This window comes from Moschus berezovskii, chromosome 6 (assembly GCF_049115385.1).
Source record: "Moschus berezovskii isolate FMDL1 chromosome 6, NW_MosBer_1.0, whole genome shotgun sequence".
Lineage (NCBI taxonomy): Eukaryota > Metazoa > Chordata > Mammalia > Artiodactyla > Moschidae > Moschus > Moschus berezovskii.
Window position 1 is genome coordinate 22,186,405 of NC_142465.1, and position 14,621 is coordinate 22,201,025.

The 14,621-nt window shown below is 39.0% G+C and overlaps 1 protein-coding gene across 4 annotated transcripts in view; it reads right to left on the minus strand.

Moving 5' to 3' along the window:
- Positions 1-2,539: 2,539 nt before the first annotated feature.
- KITLG (KIT ligand) overlaps positions 2,540-14,621 on the minus strand; it is a 102,224-nt gene continuing 90,142 nt past the window's right edge. For all 4 annotated transcript variants that reach the window (XM_055394361.2, XM_055394362.2, XM_055394359.2 and 1 more), the window contains one exon: positions 2,540-6,853. In XM_055394361.2, coding sequence (XP_055250336.2) covers positions 6,784-6,853 — 70 coding nt within the window. In that variant the 3' untranslated portion in view covers positions 2,540-6,783. The remainder of the gene's footprint in view (positions 6,854-14,621) is intronic.

Genomic DNA, 14,621 nt, shown 5'->3' on the forward strand with positions numbered 1-14,621 from the left:
CCATGGTGTCTGATCTTGCCATTCCATCCTTCTTCTCAGAAACATGCAATGGCTTACCCTAAGAATAATATGACTTCCTTGTTCTGGAATCCAAGGCTCTGTTCTCACCTCACTGTATACCTCTTTACGGGTTCCATGCTCAGGACACAACTGATTTGATTTGACGGGATAAGCTGAAACATTTTACAACTACTTGTTTTGGAAAACACAGGCTGGGCATGATTCTCCTTCTCTATCAAAATCTGTCTCATCCTTGTAAGCCTTGGCCCAAACACCAACTCCCCCATAACCATCCCTGGTCTATCCATTTCTCCTTCCTGCATGCTGCAACCATACTAGCTGGACCTCAGTTTTGCACTTAGAAAGTTCCTTCACTGTGGCTTTACGCAGTTGAAAGTGGTTTTCATATCTTCTCAACTTCCCTCATAGCTCAGTCGGTAAAGAATCTGCCTGCAATTCAGGAGACCTGGATTCGATTCCTGGCTTGGGAAGATCCCCTGGAGAAGGAAATGGCAATCCACTCTAGTATTCTTGCCTGGAAAATCCCATGGACAGAGGAGCCTGGCAGGCTACAGTCCATGGGGTTGCAAGAGTCAGGCAAGACTTAGTGACTAAACCAACTTCAATGAAGTTAGAAAGCGCTTGAGATCTAACAATGTGTTAATTCAGCTTTACTTGCTTTGATTACCTTACCTTTCTCAGTTACTTAACCAATACATATTTATTGGAATAAAATGATTCCTTTTTTAAATCTTTCTTATTGGAATAGAGTTGACTTATAATGCTGTTAGTTTCCGCTGTACAAGAAAGTGAATCAGTCATACATAAACAAATATCCACTCTCTTCTCAACCCCATCCCCAAATAGGTCATTACAGAGCACTGAATGGAGTTCTCTATGCTATACAGTAGGTTCTTATTAGTTATTTTTAAGCTTTTTTATTTTGTATTGGAGTGTAGGCAGTTGATAATGTTGTGATAGTTTCAGGAACACAGCAGAGCGACTCAGCCATACCTATACATGTATCCACTCTTCCCCACGCTACCCTCCCATCCAGGCTGCCACGGAACACTGAGCAGAGTTCCCTGTGCTGTACAGTAGATCCTTTTCAGCTATCCATTTTAAATACAGCAGTGTGCACATGTTGATTCCAAACTCCTTAACTATCCCTTCCCCACTGGCAACTGTAAGTTCCTTCTCTAAGTCTGTGAGTCTCTTTCTGTTTTGTAAGTTCACTTGTATCACTTCTTTTTAGATTCCACATATAAGGGATGTCATATAATATTTCTCTGTCTGACTTCACTCAGTATGACAATCTCTAGATCTATCCATGCTGCTGCAAATGGCATTATTTCGTGAAATAAACTGATTTCTTATCTCCTTGTGTGCATATCAGGCACTCTATCAATCAGATCTAGTCCCTTAAATCTATTTCTCACTTCCACTGTATAATCATAAGGGACAGCAAATCCTTGGCTGCGGTCAACGCCATGTGACACAGGGGAGGGGGCATCGCTGGGTGATAGCCACTGCCAGAAGGTTCCGCAGCCTGTGCCCCAGTCGAGCAGGTCAGCATGTAAACAGCAGCAGATCCAGCAGGTACTGCTGCTCCTGTGGATCTGACACGTAGCCCCAGTAATCCCGCATCACAGGGGCTGGGGGCTGCTCCGGGGGCCTGTCCTCACCTGGCCACCCTCCACTGCCCAGTCCATAGGAGCCAATTATTTATACCAGCAAAGCCAACCAAGATGAAGCAGGCAGTTCACGGACAGAGAAAAGCAAATACAAATTAAAATATGTACTCAAGGATGTGCTGTGCAACACGGGGAATATAGCCAATACTCTGTAATAACTGCAAATGGAAAGTCACTTGGAAAAACACACAAAAGATGAAAATACCCAAAACACAGAAAAAATGGTCTAGTGGTTTTCCCTACTTTCTTCAATTTAAGTCTGAATTTCGCAATAAGGAGTTCATGATCTGAGCCACAGTCAGCTCCTGGTCTTGTTTTCGCTAACTGTATACAGCTTCTCCATCTTTGGTTGCAAAGAATATAATCAATCTGATTTCGGTGTTGACCATCTGATGATGTCCATGTGTAGAGTCTTCTCTTGTGTTGTTGGAAGAGGGTGTTTGCTACGACCAGTGCATTCTCTTGACAAAACTCTATTAGCCTTTCCCCTGCTTTATTCTGTGCTCCAAGGCCAAATTTGCCTGTTACTCCAGGTGTTTCTTGACTTCCTACTTTTGCATTCCAGTCCCCTATAATGAAAAGGACATCTTTTTTGGGTGTTAGTTCTAAAAGGTCTTGTAGGTGATGGACAGGGAGGCCTGGCATGCTGTGATTCATGGGGTCGCGGAGAGTCGCACACGACTGAGCGACTGAACTGAATTGAACTGAACTGTGTGCATATCACAGCAAAATCCAGATTGATGTTTCCATAGAAAAAAATTGAGATTAGCTTAAATGCTCAATCAACCATGTTATGAACATGTGTGATAACCTTAAGCTATCAAATCACAGGACAATTTTGAGTGCATAAAATTCTTTATTTAGAACAATAAAGTATATGTATATATAATGTAATTTCAAATTCAAACCTGTATAAAAAAGGGTCAGGACATATACCTATTTTAAAAAGTACACATACAGTACATACACATACACATCACATTTTACAACTTTTTTATTTAATTAAACTTCAGTCATAATAAAACTATAGAATAGTGTTGAAAGACATTTACAATACAATATGCAAACTCCAATCTATGACTGAACTAGCAATATATCTATACAACCATCTAAATGTCTGAATACTTTAAGTCCATTGATTTAAAAAAAAAAAAACAGTGGCAAGTGGACACTATAATCACACATTAATCCTTAGAATATAGGAGAATAGGATATTTTGATTGGAAACTTTTATTGAGTCACAACTCAGAAATTAAGTAACTGAAATTACTATGGTTTTTAGTTTAAACAATGTTATAAAAAAACAATATAATTAAGATGTGATTGTAGATGGCACTTATAAATAAATTTACAATGCTTAGGAAACATTTTTAGGATCATGAATATCCATTATAATATGGATAATTTCTAAAACAATACCTTGTATTGGGAAATGAAAGTACCATTATTTTATTTTCACAAAGGGCAATTCCAGCAACATTATAAATAGCACAAATGAAGTGGTTGGAATTTCAATCTGAATGTTTGTATTTTAATGCCAATTTCAAAATAATACTGTTTAAAAACAAGCTGGCTTTCTTTAAAATTCTTATCCCATATTCCAATTTTGAAATTTAATTTATGGTTTACCCATCTCCAAATGGATTCTAAAGTATCTTTTGGCACTTAAAAATTTTATGAGCATCTTACATTTTCTGCCCTTAGCTTTTAAGAAAATGAGAGATTTAAATGCTTAATTTGGTGCACTTCCAAATGCTACACACATCTTATAGTATCTTTTCCTGGATAAAATATACTCGGTTTTCTTTCTTCAGAGGTAATCCAAAAATGTTTATTTAAGCAAAGGAAAAAGCCATCTCTTGTGTAAATGGTTATCCAATTCAACCTACAGTAGACTGAATTTCACTTTAAGAATGGACCATATTTACATTACAAACAAGAACAGCCATAGCTTTTTATGTTCAAATTGACTATTCACAGAGATCATAGTTGGGTATTTTGTATGCTATAGCTTCAGCTCTATTTTATCTATCATCTTTGTCATTCACATATCAATAGGTTTCTCTCACACTATGGTATGACCTGACTTCACCACACAGATAAATAAAAACTTGAGATCCAAAGAAGGGCAGTGATTTATCAGTACAGGTTAACAGCAAAGTGGAAGCTCCTGACAATTTTTCCTAACGTCCATCCCACTATGTCAAACTGCCTTTTTGAAAAATGTATTTTTTAGTTAAGTCAGAATAGGTAAGTAATGGCTAAAAGCCCCATACTGGAGTTACTTTTTGAAACCAGAAACTAGCTGCAGAAAAACATGAAGAACTATCTATGAATTCTGAATGGATTTTTCTATTAATTTAAAATTTCATTTGAATTAGAATATCAAAGTATGCCACAAAGTTTCTCCAAAGTACTTTAATTCTTACTAAATGTTTCATTGTGAACATACTTTATCATAAATTGTCATTTTCACATACTTAGTCCTTTTTAAAGAGAGTATTTGTTCTATTAAAGTGTTGAAAAAATCAACGTCTCTGACTCATTAAAAAGTGGCAGTGTGGTAAGCACAACAGATTGCAATACAAAATCCAGCAACACTTTATCACTGGGCAGGCATCATTTATCACAGAGCCAGTTTCTCTATAGATTTGGGTTCTACCAAAGAGGTACAAAGCTTTTAGTATAATTTAGAATCTGAAGACTTCTGAAATTATTTTAAAAGACAATTTTAAAACATTACAAAAGAAGACTATCAGATACATGGCACCAATTTATAGGGTGATTTCACTGTTTAAGATGTCAGTTGTGAGTTTCCCATGATTTATGAAGGCTATTCAGAACACATACTGGATAAAATAAAGCAAAGCTATATATATTAATCTCCAAGCAGATATGACAGTTAATTCCCAAGCAACTACCATCCAAAGTAATGTTCAGCATTTTCCTATTGTTCGTGTATTTTATTGAATTTTAGTGTTTTAAAAATTGGTATCCACACAACTGTCAATGAACCAATACATTTAATTAGGCAGAATACACCTCCCCTCACCCTACCATGCCAGATTTCATAACTTGCTGAATTTGTTTATTTAACTCTATTGATTTAAGACCATGTCCTTAAACCCAGCTACCAGTTTTGATAACAAAAGTACATTTATTGTTCTCTGAAGCTCATTAAGCAGCATTTTCACATGCCTATGAAAATCGAAACCATTGCTGAAATAAACAATTAGATTGAGAAGTAGCAATCTTCTCAATCTATACGTGACTTACACATACTCATGTTAATCTATGTCTATTCAAAACAGTATCACACACTGAGACAGGTCCTTACAGCCATTAACTTGATCTTTTATTATATCTATCACAGTTGTACCATGGGATATTTGAGGGCCTAAATAAATTCATGCAGCTTTCCAAAGCACCTGGGTTGTATCTTAGAGAAATGACTAGTATTTGAGGAACCACAGCACTTTGGAGAAGACAAGGGTCAGAGAAATCATCTGAGCTCTTTGGTATAAAAAAGAGCAAAGGCCACTTACTGGAGTTGTATTCTAATTAGCATTGAACGTAAGCTAAAATCCAACTCTACTAGAAATTCTTGGACTAGTAAAGTCAAATAAAAGGTAGCAGTTTTCCATGCCCTTCTGTGTCACTGCATTGAAGGTCATCTGATGGTGGTAGGGTATGGCAATAATGTTATCACAAGGATGAAATTAGAAGGAAAGCGTTGGATTCCTTTATGTTCATGACATATTGAAAGAATCTTCATCAAAATAAACCATAAGAAATCATTCTTTGACCTTAGTCAGATGTTCCTTTGATATAAAAAAAGAAAATTGGCAAGGGAAATTCACTTAATGTCTTCACAAGTTCTGGTTTAAAAACGCAATGTCCATCTTGGGAATTCCTGCCAAATTCACTTAATATGACAAAAATGCTGTCGCATATTTAAATAGCAAACTGACATGCATAACTACATAAAGCTGTTTTTATTTTTAATTCATAAACCTTAATGAATATAGAGTGCCTGATTTTAAATAAATGGATCCTTTAAACAGATAATGGTGATTATAGTATAAATAACTAAAGTTACCTGATTCCCTGCATTCTTGTAAAAGCTAAGTCACCAAATTTTCAACACCCATTATCAGCATGAGTGTGGTTTTTCTAATCTTAGATACTGAATATTGTAACTTATTTTTCCTCTCTCCCACAGCAGAAATTGAAAATGGGGCCTCCCATTCAGTGATTCCTCCTAAGTCCCTTTACATAACTCTGTAATAGTTTTAGAATATAAACATTTTGTATTATATTTTGCAAGCACAATTCATACACTCTAGAGTGATCAAGGGCAAAGGCCGGCTTCACTAGGGGTGCCAGATGTCCTCCTCGGCAGGTGGTTCTGCTGATCAGTGTCCACAGCTTCTTCATGTGACAACTCTCTAGGAGTCTCTTCTCTGCAAAGGCATCATGTTTTCATTCAGTACTGGCTAGCTTGTATGGATAGAGCCAGCCAGCAATGTCCATTTGTCTCGTGGGATACATGTGAGCACCTTCTGTCAGGAAGAGACCCAAGTTCAGACCCAAGTTCATCCCTCACTGATCAGCAGCTATGAGGCTGACCTGCACCCACTCCCACACTGTTTCCACTGCTTTCTAAATCAACAGTGGATGATGCTATTGAGTTTTTGTTTTTTGAACATTTTCTAGATCCCTTTGATACAAATGATGACCCCCACCCCCCACTATCCAGGCTGAAATCTACTTGCAGACCAAGATAACTATGAACTGCAGGTTGTCACTGTAAAATAAAGCTATGTGGTTTTTCAGCAGTTAGATGCTTCTGGAGGCATGCAAAATTGTATGTGCAATCTGGGACACGTGCTCTCTCTCCCAATCAGTTTGCAAGTTCTAATTGAGACCACAACTCCCCGTAGGTCCTTAAAATAGAGTCCCGCTCCATACAAGTTCTTCTTTATAGATGATTAATTGAGTGCCAGTTTCACAGTAAAACACTTTGTTCCAATTTCTCAATCATCCATAGAGAGTCATGGGTAGCAAGAACAGATAAAGATGCGGTCTGTCACTCCAGACAGAATAGGAATTTGTTTAAAGCTGCTTCATTTATGAAGCAAACATGAACTGTTACCCGCCTAGAGAAGAAAGGAAAAGAGAGAAATTATGTAGCATATCTGCTTTCTGCCTTCTTTTCATTCTCAGTAGCTAAATTCATGTGCCGACTGAATGAGCACTAGATTCACAATGTATTCTTCACAGCTTAAAACAACTTGACAAATATTTTCCTGGATATTAGCAATCACTCTCTGATCCCTCTAGTAACATTTTACAAAATCTGAAATGATCTTTTTACCTAGAAAGTCTTCCCATTAGAATGTAAGCCCTCTGAGGACATGAAGCTTTGTTGATCTTTTTCACTGCTGTATTCCAACAACTGAAACAGTGCCTGGTACGAAATCCATACAGTTATCCCCTGCTTTTTCCAAGTTCCCTTTACACTACTTTGCTTTTTACAAAAGACCTACATTAGTACCTGTTTTCAACACATGATAGAAATCTCAAGAGGATTTCTGCCTATGAAAAAAGGCAAAAAGTGACATAGCATTCAGGGTTTGTTTTGCAATAAGCCTGTCAGTGTGCTCCCCCATCAGTCAGAGTGGCACTGCCGCCAAGTTCTTTCCCCGGAACTACACTTAGAATCTCAGCATAAAGCTACTGTATCTTTGAACTGTGTCTATAAGCGTCTGTGCTTTACCTCAATTTATTTTGTGCATCCTGCTAGTAAGATGTGTCCTAAGATGACTGCTTCTTTGCTTTAAGCCATTTTGGCTTAAGAAAGCTTTCATAGGAATTCTCTACTCTTGGATAGTGCTGGAGTGGTCTGTTTGTGCGAGCTCAGTCATACCTGACTCTTGGCAACCCCATGGACTGTCTGAAGCTCACCAGGCTTCTCTGTCCATGGAATTTTCCAGGCAAGAATACTGGAGCGGGTTGCCATTTCCTCCTCCAGAGGATCTTCCAGACCAAGGGATTGAACCCATGTCTCCGGCATCTCTTGCATAGGTGGGCAGAGTCTTTACCACTGAGCCACAAGGGAAGCCCCACTCATATTTGATAAATACGTCTTGAACGTGGAGTGGATGAATGAATGCCCTGAGGCTTTCCTATCCCCAGGCACACCACAGATTATCTCCGTTTGTGATTTATCAATCTACGTAGCTGTGAATTTCTCTAACAAGACTATGGAAAGGTTGTAGTGAGGTATGAGGGACAGTGGCGGTGTCAGAGTGGAGAAGTGGAGTAGCATGAAATCTATCAGGGATCCCACAAATGACAGCCTCCCAGCCACTGAGCAGCACCAGTGTCTTGATTGCCTACCCAGGTTCTAGCAATCACGTCTACCAACCAAGGAAAGAACAGCAGCAAGATCTCCTCCAGTACTGTGAGCCAAAAAAGAAACAAAGAAATCCTGTCACCATGTCCTGACAAAGCCTCTGGGGAAGTTCATTTGGCCTCAGAGCAGCTTATTGTACTTGTTGAATCATGAAAGCCAGACTCTGTTTTAGTTTTTCAGTGCTGGGGTTAAACCGCTGAGCTGTGGACTCAGCTTTCAGATTTTTCAACTTATTATTTTAATTAATTGATAGATTTTTGGTTGTGCTGGGTCTTCATTGCTTTCTCTAGTGGTGAGTGGGGGCTCGTCTTCATTGCAGGGAGAGGGCTCCTCTGCGGTGGTTTCTTTGTTGAGCAGCACAGGCTCAAGGCACGTGGGCTCAGGAGTTGTGGTGCTCTGGCTTAGTTGCTCCATAGCATGTGGAATCTTCCTGGACCAGGGATTGAACCTGCGTTGGCAGGTGGATTCTTATCCGCTGTGCCACAAGGGAAGTCCCAGATTTTTCAACTTTCAACCAAAGTGTTTGTTTTTCCTTATCCTTTTTTTTTTAATTATAGGCAGCATTTACATCATATCTTTAATCCCAACCCCTAATAAATGTGTATTTTGCATTTAGTTTCTTCCCTGTGAAAAGTTAGTGTTAGTCATTCTGTTGTGTCTGTGTATGATCCCCATGGAGTGTAGTCCACCAGGCTCCTCTGTTCATGGGATATTCCAGGAAAGAATACATGGAGTGGGTTGCTATACCCTTCTCCAGGGGATCTTCCCCAACCCAGGGATGGAACCTGAGTCTCCTGCCTTGTAGGTGGATTATTTATCGTCTGAGTCACCAGAGAAGCCCCCTACTCTTCACCTATTTTTGTCCTTATTTATCAATCCCAGAATCAGAGGTCACTGGTTTTAAAATGTTTGAGATCATTACACAGGCTATATTAAAAACTTTATGACTGTATGAGTGGTAAGAAGTACAGTGTTTTTCCAGTAATATACTAGATGTATATAATCTCTAAATGTAATATATTTTGTATATTCTCTAAATGTAATTTACTAAAAATAAAAATATCTAAAATGTAATAATATACTAAAAACTGTATTATATGACAATTTACCAAACTCTGAAAAATAGGAAAATTATATTTAGGAAAGCAGAATTAAATCCTGAAGGAAAAATTAACAGACATTAAGAGAAAATTTCAGAAATACAAATTACCAAATTTAAAAATAAAGCTTGGTTAGAAAAGCAGAAGGAACTAACAAAAGGCATAAAAAATACATATTTTTTAAAAGCTATGAAAAATTTGAAATTCTAAACTTAAGCAGAGAGAAACAAGGTTGGAAATCTCTTCTGACTTTGTCTTTGGATCATTTAGCAAAAAAATAAAAAAGCCAACAGCTGGTTTCCTATAGAACAAAACTACTATTTTTATAATGATACCCTGGATTCTTACAACAACCTCATGAAATAAACAGGGTGAGCATTCTTATCCTTTCAGTTATATTTGAAAAGCCTGGGGTTAAAAACAACTGACTCATCCAGGAACCAACAGCTAGTCAAGGTGCAGCTCAAGGTGTGAACCTATCTAATTCCTTCTAATCCTCTGCATCACAGTGTATCAGCAGAGAGCGAGCTTCAAAACCAAACCGTCAAAGCTCTAGAAATTCTTAGGAAATATGTGGTAAAGAGTCACAGATCCGGCCCTTTGGTAACCAACCATTCCTGAGTCCTGTACATTAAATGTCTCAGCATAACTTGCCCTCATCCCTATTTCAATTCTAGGATCTCCCTTCTTCTGTCTTAGCTCAGATCCACTGGAAGTTTCCAAGTTGTGTTTCTTTTATAAATCTCTCCACCAGCCTAATTATAATAAGAATTACTTTCTCCACTTACTATGCTGGGATAAGTCTACAAACACTGCTATTTGCCTGTCGAGAGACTCATGCTTTTTACCCCCAACCAAACTGGGCTTTCTCCATGATTATGCAGCCCTTCCCCTAAGGTCTCAATTAAAATTCTTTGTAGATGACTTCCCAATCCCAAATCTACTATTTCCATCCCTGACTGTTCACTGAAGTTCCAGTGCAACATATCTGGCCACTGGTTAATAATTACTTACATCTCCTTCTCCCATTTTTTTTTCTAATGTTGCTGACATCTGGTTGGTCGTATAGGCTCCATCAAGAATCTACGTGCCAATGCAGGAGATGCAGGTTTGATTCCTGGGTCGGGAAGATCCTCTGAACAAGGAAATGGCACCCTACTCCAGTATTCTTGCCTGGAAAATTTCATGGGCAGAGGGGCCTGGCAGATGACAGTCCATGGGGCCGCAAAGAATCAGACCCGACTGAGCACATGCATCCCTGAGTGCTATAATATCAAGCCTTACATCCCATCAGGAACTAGGACTTGATTCTTTTACTGCCGTGTCTCCACAATGGCCTGTGCTTTCCTATTTCCGTGGCTGTGACCCTAGCTCAGGTTGTCATTCTCTCACATTTGTTTCGAAAATCCACTCCTAAGTGGACTTCCTGACTCCAGTTCACTACTCCCATCCATCCGGCCACAAAGTAATCCATCTGATTACTTTCCTAAACCTCTGCTTTGATTGTATTACTCACATTTTTTCTAAACCCTCCAACAACTCCTTATGTGATTCAGTAGTGTGTAAGCCCGGTATATGTAATTCAGACCATCTTTCACACTGATGTCCATCCTTTCTTAGCATCTAAACCCTCTACGTGTGACCTCCAGCTGTATAAACTCTTGAACACAGTCTGTACTTTTGGTCTTCTGATTTAGCTTATGCCATTTGCAGCACCTTCGCTACTGCCAGTAAAATTTTACCAATCATTCAAGACCTAGCTCAATACAAATGCCACCTCCATCACCTACACAATGAAGCTTTTCTCCTAGTGCTTTTGCTCCCCTGTTAAATAAGACAATTGTATCAGTTCAGTTCAGTCACTTAGTCATGTCTGACTCTTTGCAACCCGATGGACTGCAGCACACCAGGCTTCCCTGTCCAACTCCCAGAGCTTGCTCCAACTCATGTCCATTGAGGCAGTGATGCCATCCAACCATCTCATCCTCTGTCGTCCCCTTCTCCTCCTGCCTTCAATCTTTCCCAGCATCAGGGTCTTTTCCAATGAGTCAGATCTAAGGCTCTGTGGGTGGTGCAATTCTAAGGGATGCATCAATACCATTCATTATCTAGAGTTATGTTGAGGGTACATCCTCGCCAACTATATGCAATGGCTTTGCCTTTGATTCTTTACAGAGAAATTTACTGCATTTCTCTATCAGCTCCTTCTGTTGATTTTTAACCAACACCTCCTTTGGTGCTTTTAAAAACAGATTATTTATACATATGTCTTGTCTCCTTTTGCCAGCCCTAAGCAATCTGAGGACAGAACTAGGTTGTAGTAAGTTTTGCTATACTAGAGCTTGATGGTATCACATTTGTGGTTAGAATGAAGAGGAATGTGTGCCATGATCTACTCTCTCTCTCCTAAACTGTGCTACAGGCAACCTAATAAATGAAAAATTCTGGGATGTCACATACAAATACCTGTCATCAGCTAGTTGACTAAATACATTTTTAACTTTTCAGAGAGATAATTCCACATTTCATGTCAAATAATCACAGCTTTAATATATTTTCTCCTAGAGGCAACCTCTTTTTGTTTCTGGTTCATTATCTACATCCCTTCCCTGTATTTAAAATATCAAACCCTCCTCTTCATTTTCCAGTTACAGGTTGGAGATCTAACTATTCCATGTTTTCTAGTGTTCCAATATTTATCCTGGTTTAATTTGTTTTAGCTCAGGGAGAAATTTTTGCTACAAACCTGAGTCATTCCTTATATTTTCCCTTTTTTTGTTAACCAAGAAAATTTCTATAATACAAATTATATCCAGTTTTTAAAATATATAATTACAACTTCACATTTCATTTCTATTTTGATACTTTTTACTATGGTTATTCTTATTTCTTGGAAGACTTCCTCTTCCACCATGCCACAGCCTATTCTCCCTCCACCACATCCCTTTCCCCAAATTATATTCAAATTTCCTTGGCAGGTTTTAAACCTCTATTGTTACAGAGAACAAAGTTTTCTCTGTGTAATGGGTGCTCAATAAATGGTCACAAATGATACATACACATTTTGACTTTGGGGTTTGCAGATTCATGATAATGAGCTGCCTTTTACTTCCTTTTATATTTGTCTTTCCCTCAACATTTGAATTCTTATTTACTTCTACCTACACACATCTATTTTTACTACATAAAATTTATTCTCACATTATTGCAATTCTTTGATGTAGTCATGCATCTCTTCATTTATTCAACAGAAACAGTCATCATGAGTTGCATGTGCAAAGTATAAACTATATAGTTTAGTGGGATTCCATAAAGAAATTCAGAAACAAATCCTGCCCTCTCCGAACTTATGGTTTATAAGAGGCCACAAAATGTGTATGTAAGTAAATGTGATGCCTTCCTAATCTATTAGTATGGTAAGAAATGCAATATAAAATATAATTATGTGTGTGTGCTCAGTCAGGTCCCACTCTTTGCAACTCCAAGGACTGTAGCCTGCCAGGCTCCTCGGTCCATGGGATTTTCCAGGCATGAATATTGGAGTGGGCTGTCATTTCCTCCTCCAGAGGATCTTCCTGACCCAGGGATGGAAGCTGCAACTCCTGTCTACTGCATTTCTTTACCACTGAGCCACCTGGGAAATCATAGAGGTCACTTTCATTTGGAAACTCAGCTTTTCAGAGGGGGCGGTTTCTGACCTGAGCCTTGAGAGGGCTTTGCTGAGATAATGATGAGTAAGGTCACCTATTTCCCACCAACTCCTCAATTAGTATGTGACGAGTTTATTTCTGAATAATCCGGGGCTTCCTTAACCTGCTTCATTTTCATTCATTTAATTATATTTCAGATACTAAGAAAATAAGTTAGCCATTTCCTATATGGCCATCTTCCCCTTGCTGTACACACTTTGCTGTCCTGACCAAAATCAGCAACTTACACATACACATGTAAGATAAAAATAAACCTCACTGCACTTTTTAAAAGACTGTTCATCTTACTTTATTGCAGTAAGAACACTTAACACAAGATCCACCCTCTGAACACATTTTTAAATACACAACATCGCTTTTTTAAAAAAAACAAAACAAAACTCCAAGCATTATGTTGTACAGCAGATCTCTAAAACATACTCGTCTTATAAAACGAAAAGCCTTTTAAAAAAGGTCATTTCACAAGAACTATATTCCTCACCACTTGGTAAACTTTTCATTTAGGGTGTGTTTATTCCCTCGGTCACTCATTCAGTAGACTCTGACTGAGCGCCTGCAACGCTTAGGCAACAAGTGAAGCGCTCGCGAGGAGACACAGCAAGAACCACACAGCGTGGTTCCTGGCCTCGCATGTCCCCTGACTGGTAGGCACGTGTTAGGTGCTTGACTACAGCCTTTAAAATACCATCTCATCTTTTCTTTTCCTCCTAGGCCAGTGTCCTGGGCTTTTCCACCAAAATCCATTCTCCAAATGTCACAGGACAAGTACCACAATTAAACACCACATGACCCGTGTGCCAAAACAGGATCCCAGTGATGCCATCCAAAAGCAAACCACAGAGGACATTACTTGAACCTTGAAGGTTCAGTTAACCACTTAACGTGTGCTTGGTGGATGTCTGGCTTAAGGGAACTGAAACGGCAGATAGGGAAGAAGCAGTAGGTTTGTACTAGGATTCAAGGGCAGGGAAGTTAAGTTTTTAGGAATAACAATGATTTCAGCTTATAGGGAATACTGGGCCTGAAAATAAAGAGAGTCAAGTGTTCCTTTACAGTATTTGATAGGAAACATGAGTCTAGAGAGGGCTAGAATGGGAGCAGAAAAAAGAGAGGGTGCTATTCATGCCCCAGACATGGTGATCAAGGGCATGATTCAAGGTAAAAATGAAGTCTGCGTAATAGTAGGGTTAAAGTGTGAGAGGCATATGTGACATAATTACTATTATTATATGATGTTATTTTGGGTTGCTAAAAAATGACGTTTGATAAAAAGTGAGTTCCTGGAGGAGACAAGAGACTCTGTGACCCAGTTTCCCTGCAGAAGATTCAGGGTAGAGATAAATCTCTGAATCTGGGACAGAAGGGAGAGCTGGAAGGACAGTGGCATGAAGGTAAAGGGCGAAGCTCCCCAGAGACCGTGTCTGTAATAATCTGGGCAAATAAATGATCCTCCAACCACGAGGGGGTGCAGGGGGAAGAATGGAAGATTTAGAAAAATGAAAGAACACTCACACCCCACTGGAATACATGGGATTTCATGGGCAGAACAGAATTAATAGCCAGTTGGCGGCAGTAAAATGGGAAGAGCATGCATGATGTTGGGTCAGGTTAGTGCCATTCAGGGTGCTCCCCGCACCACATCTGCAACTTTGTTGGAAGCTAAGACTGGAGAGGGGAGAGCAGATGTAAGTAACAGCGC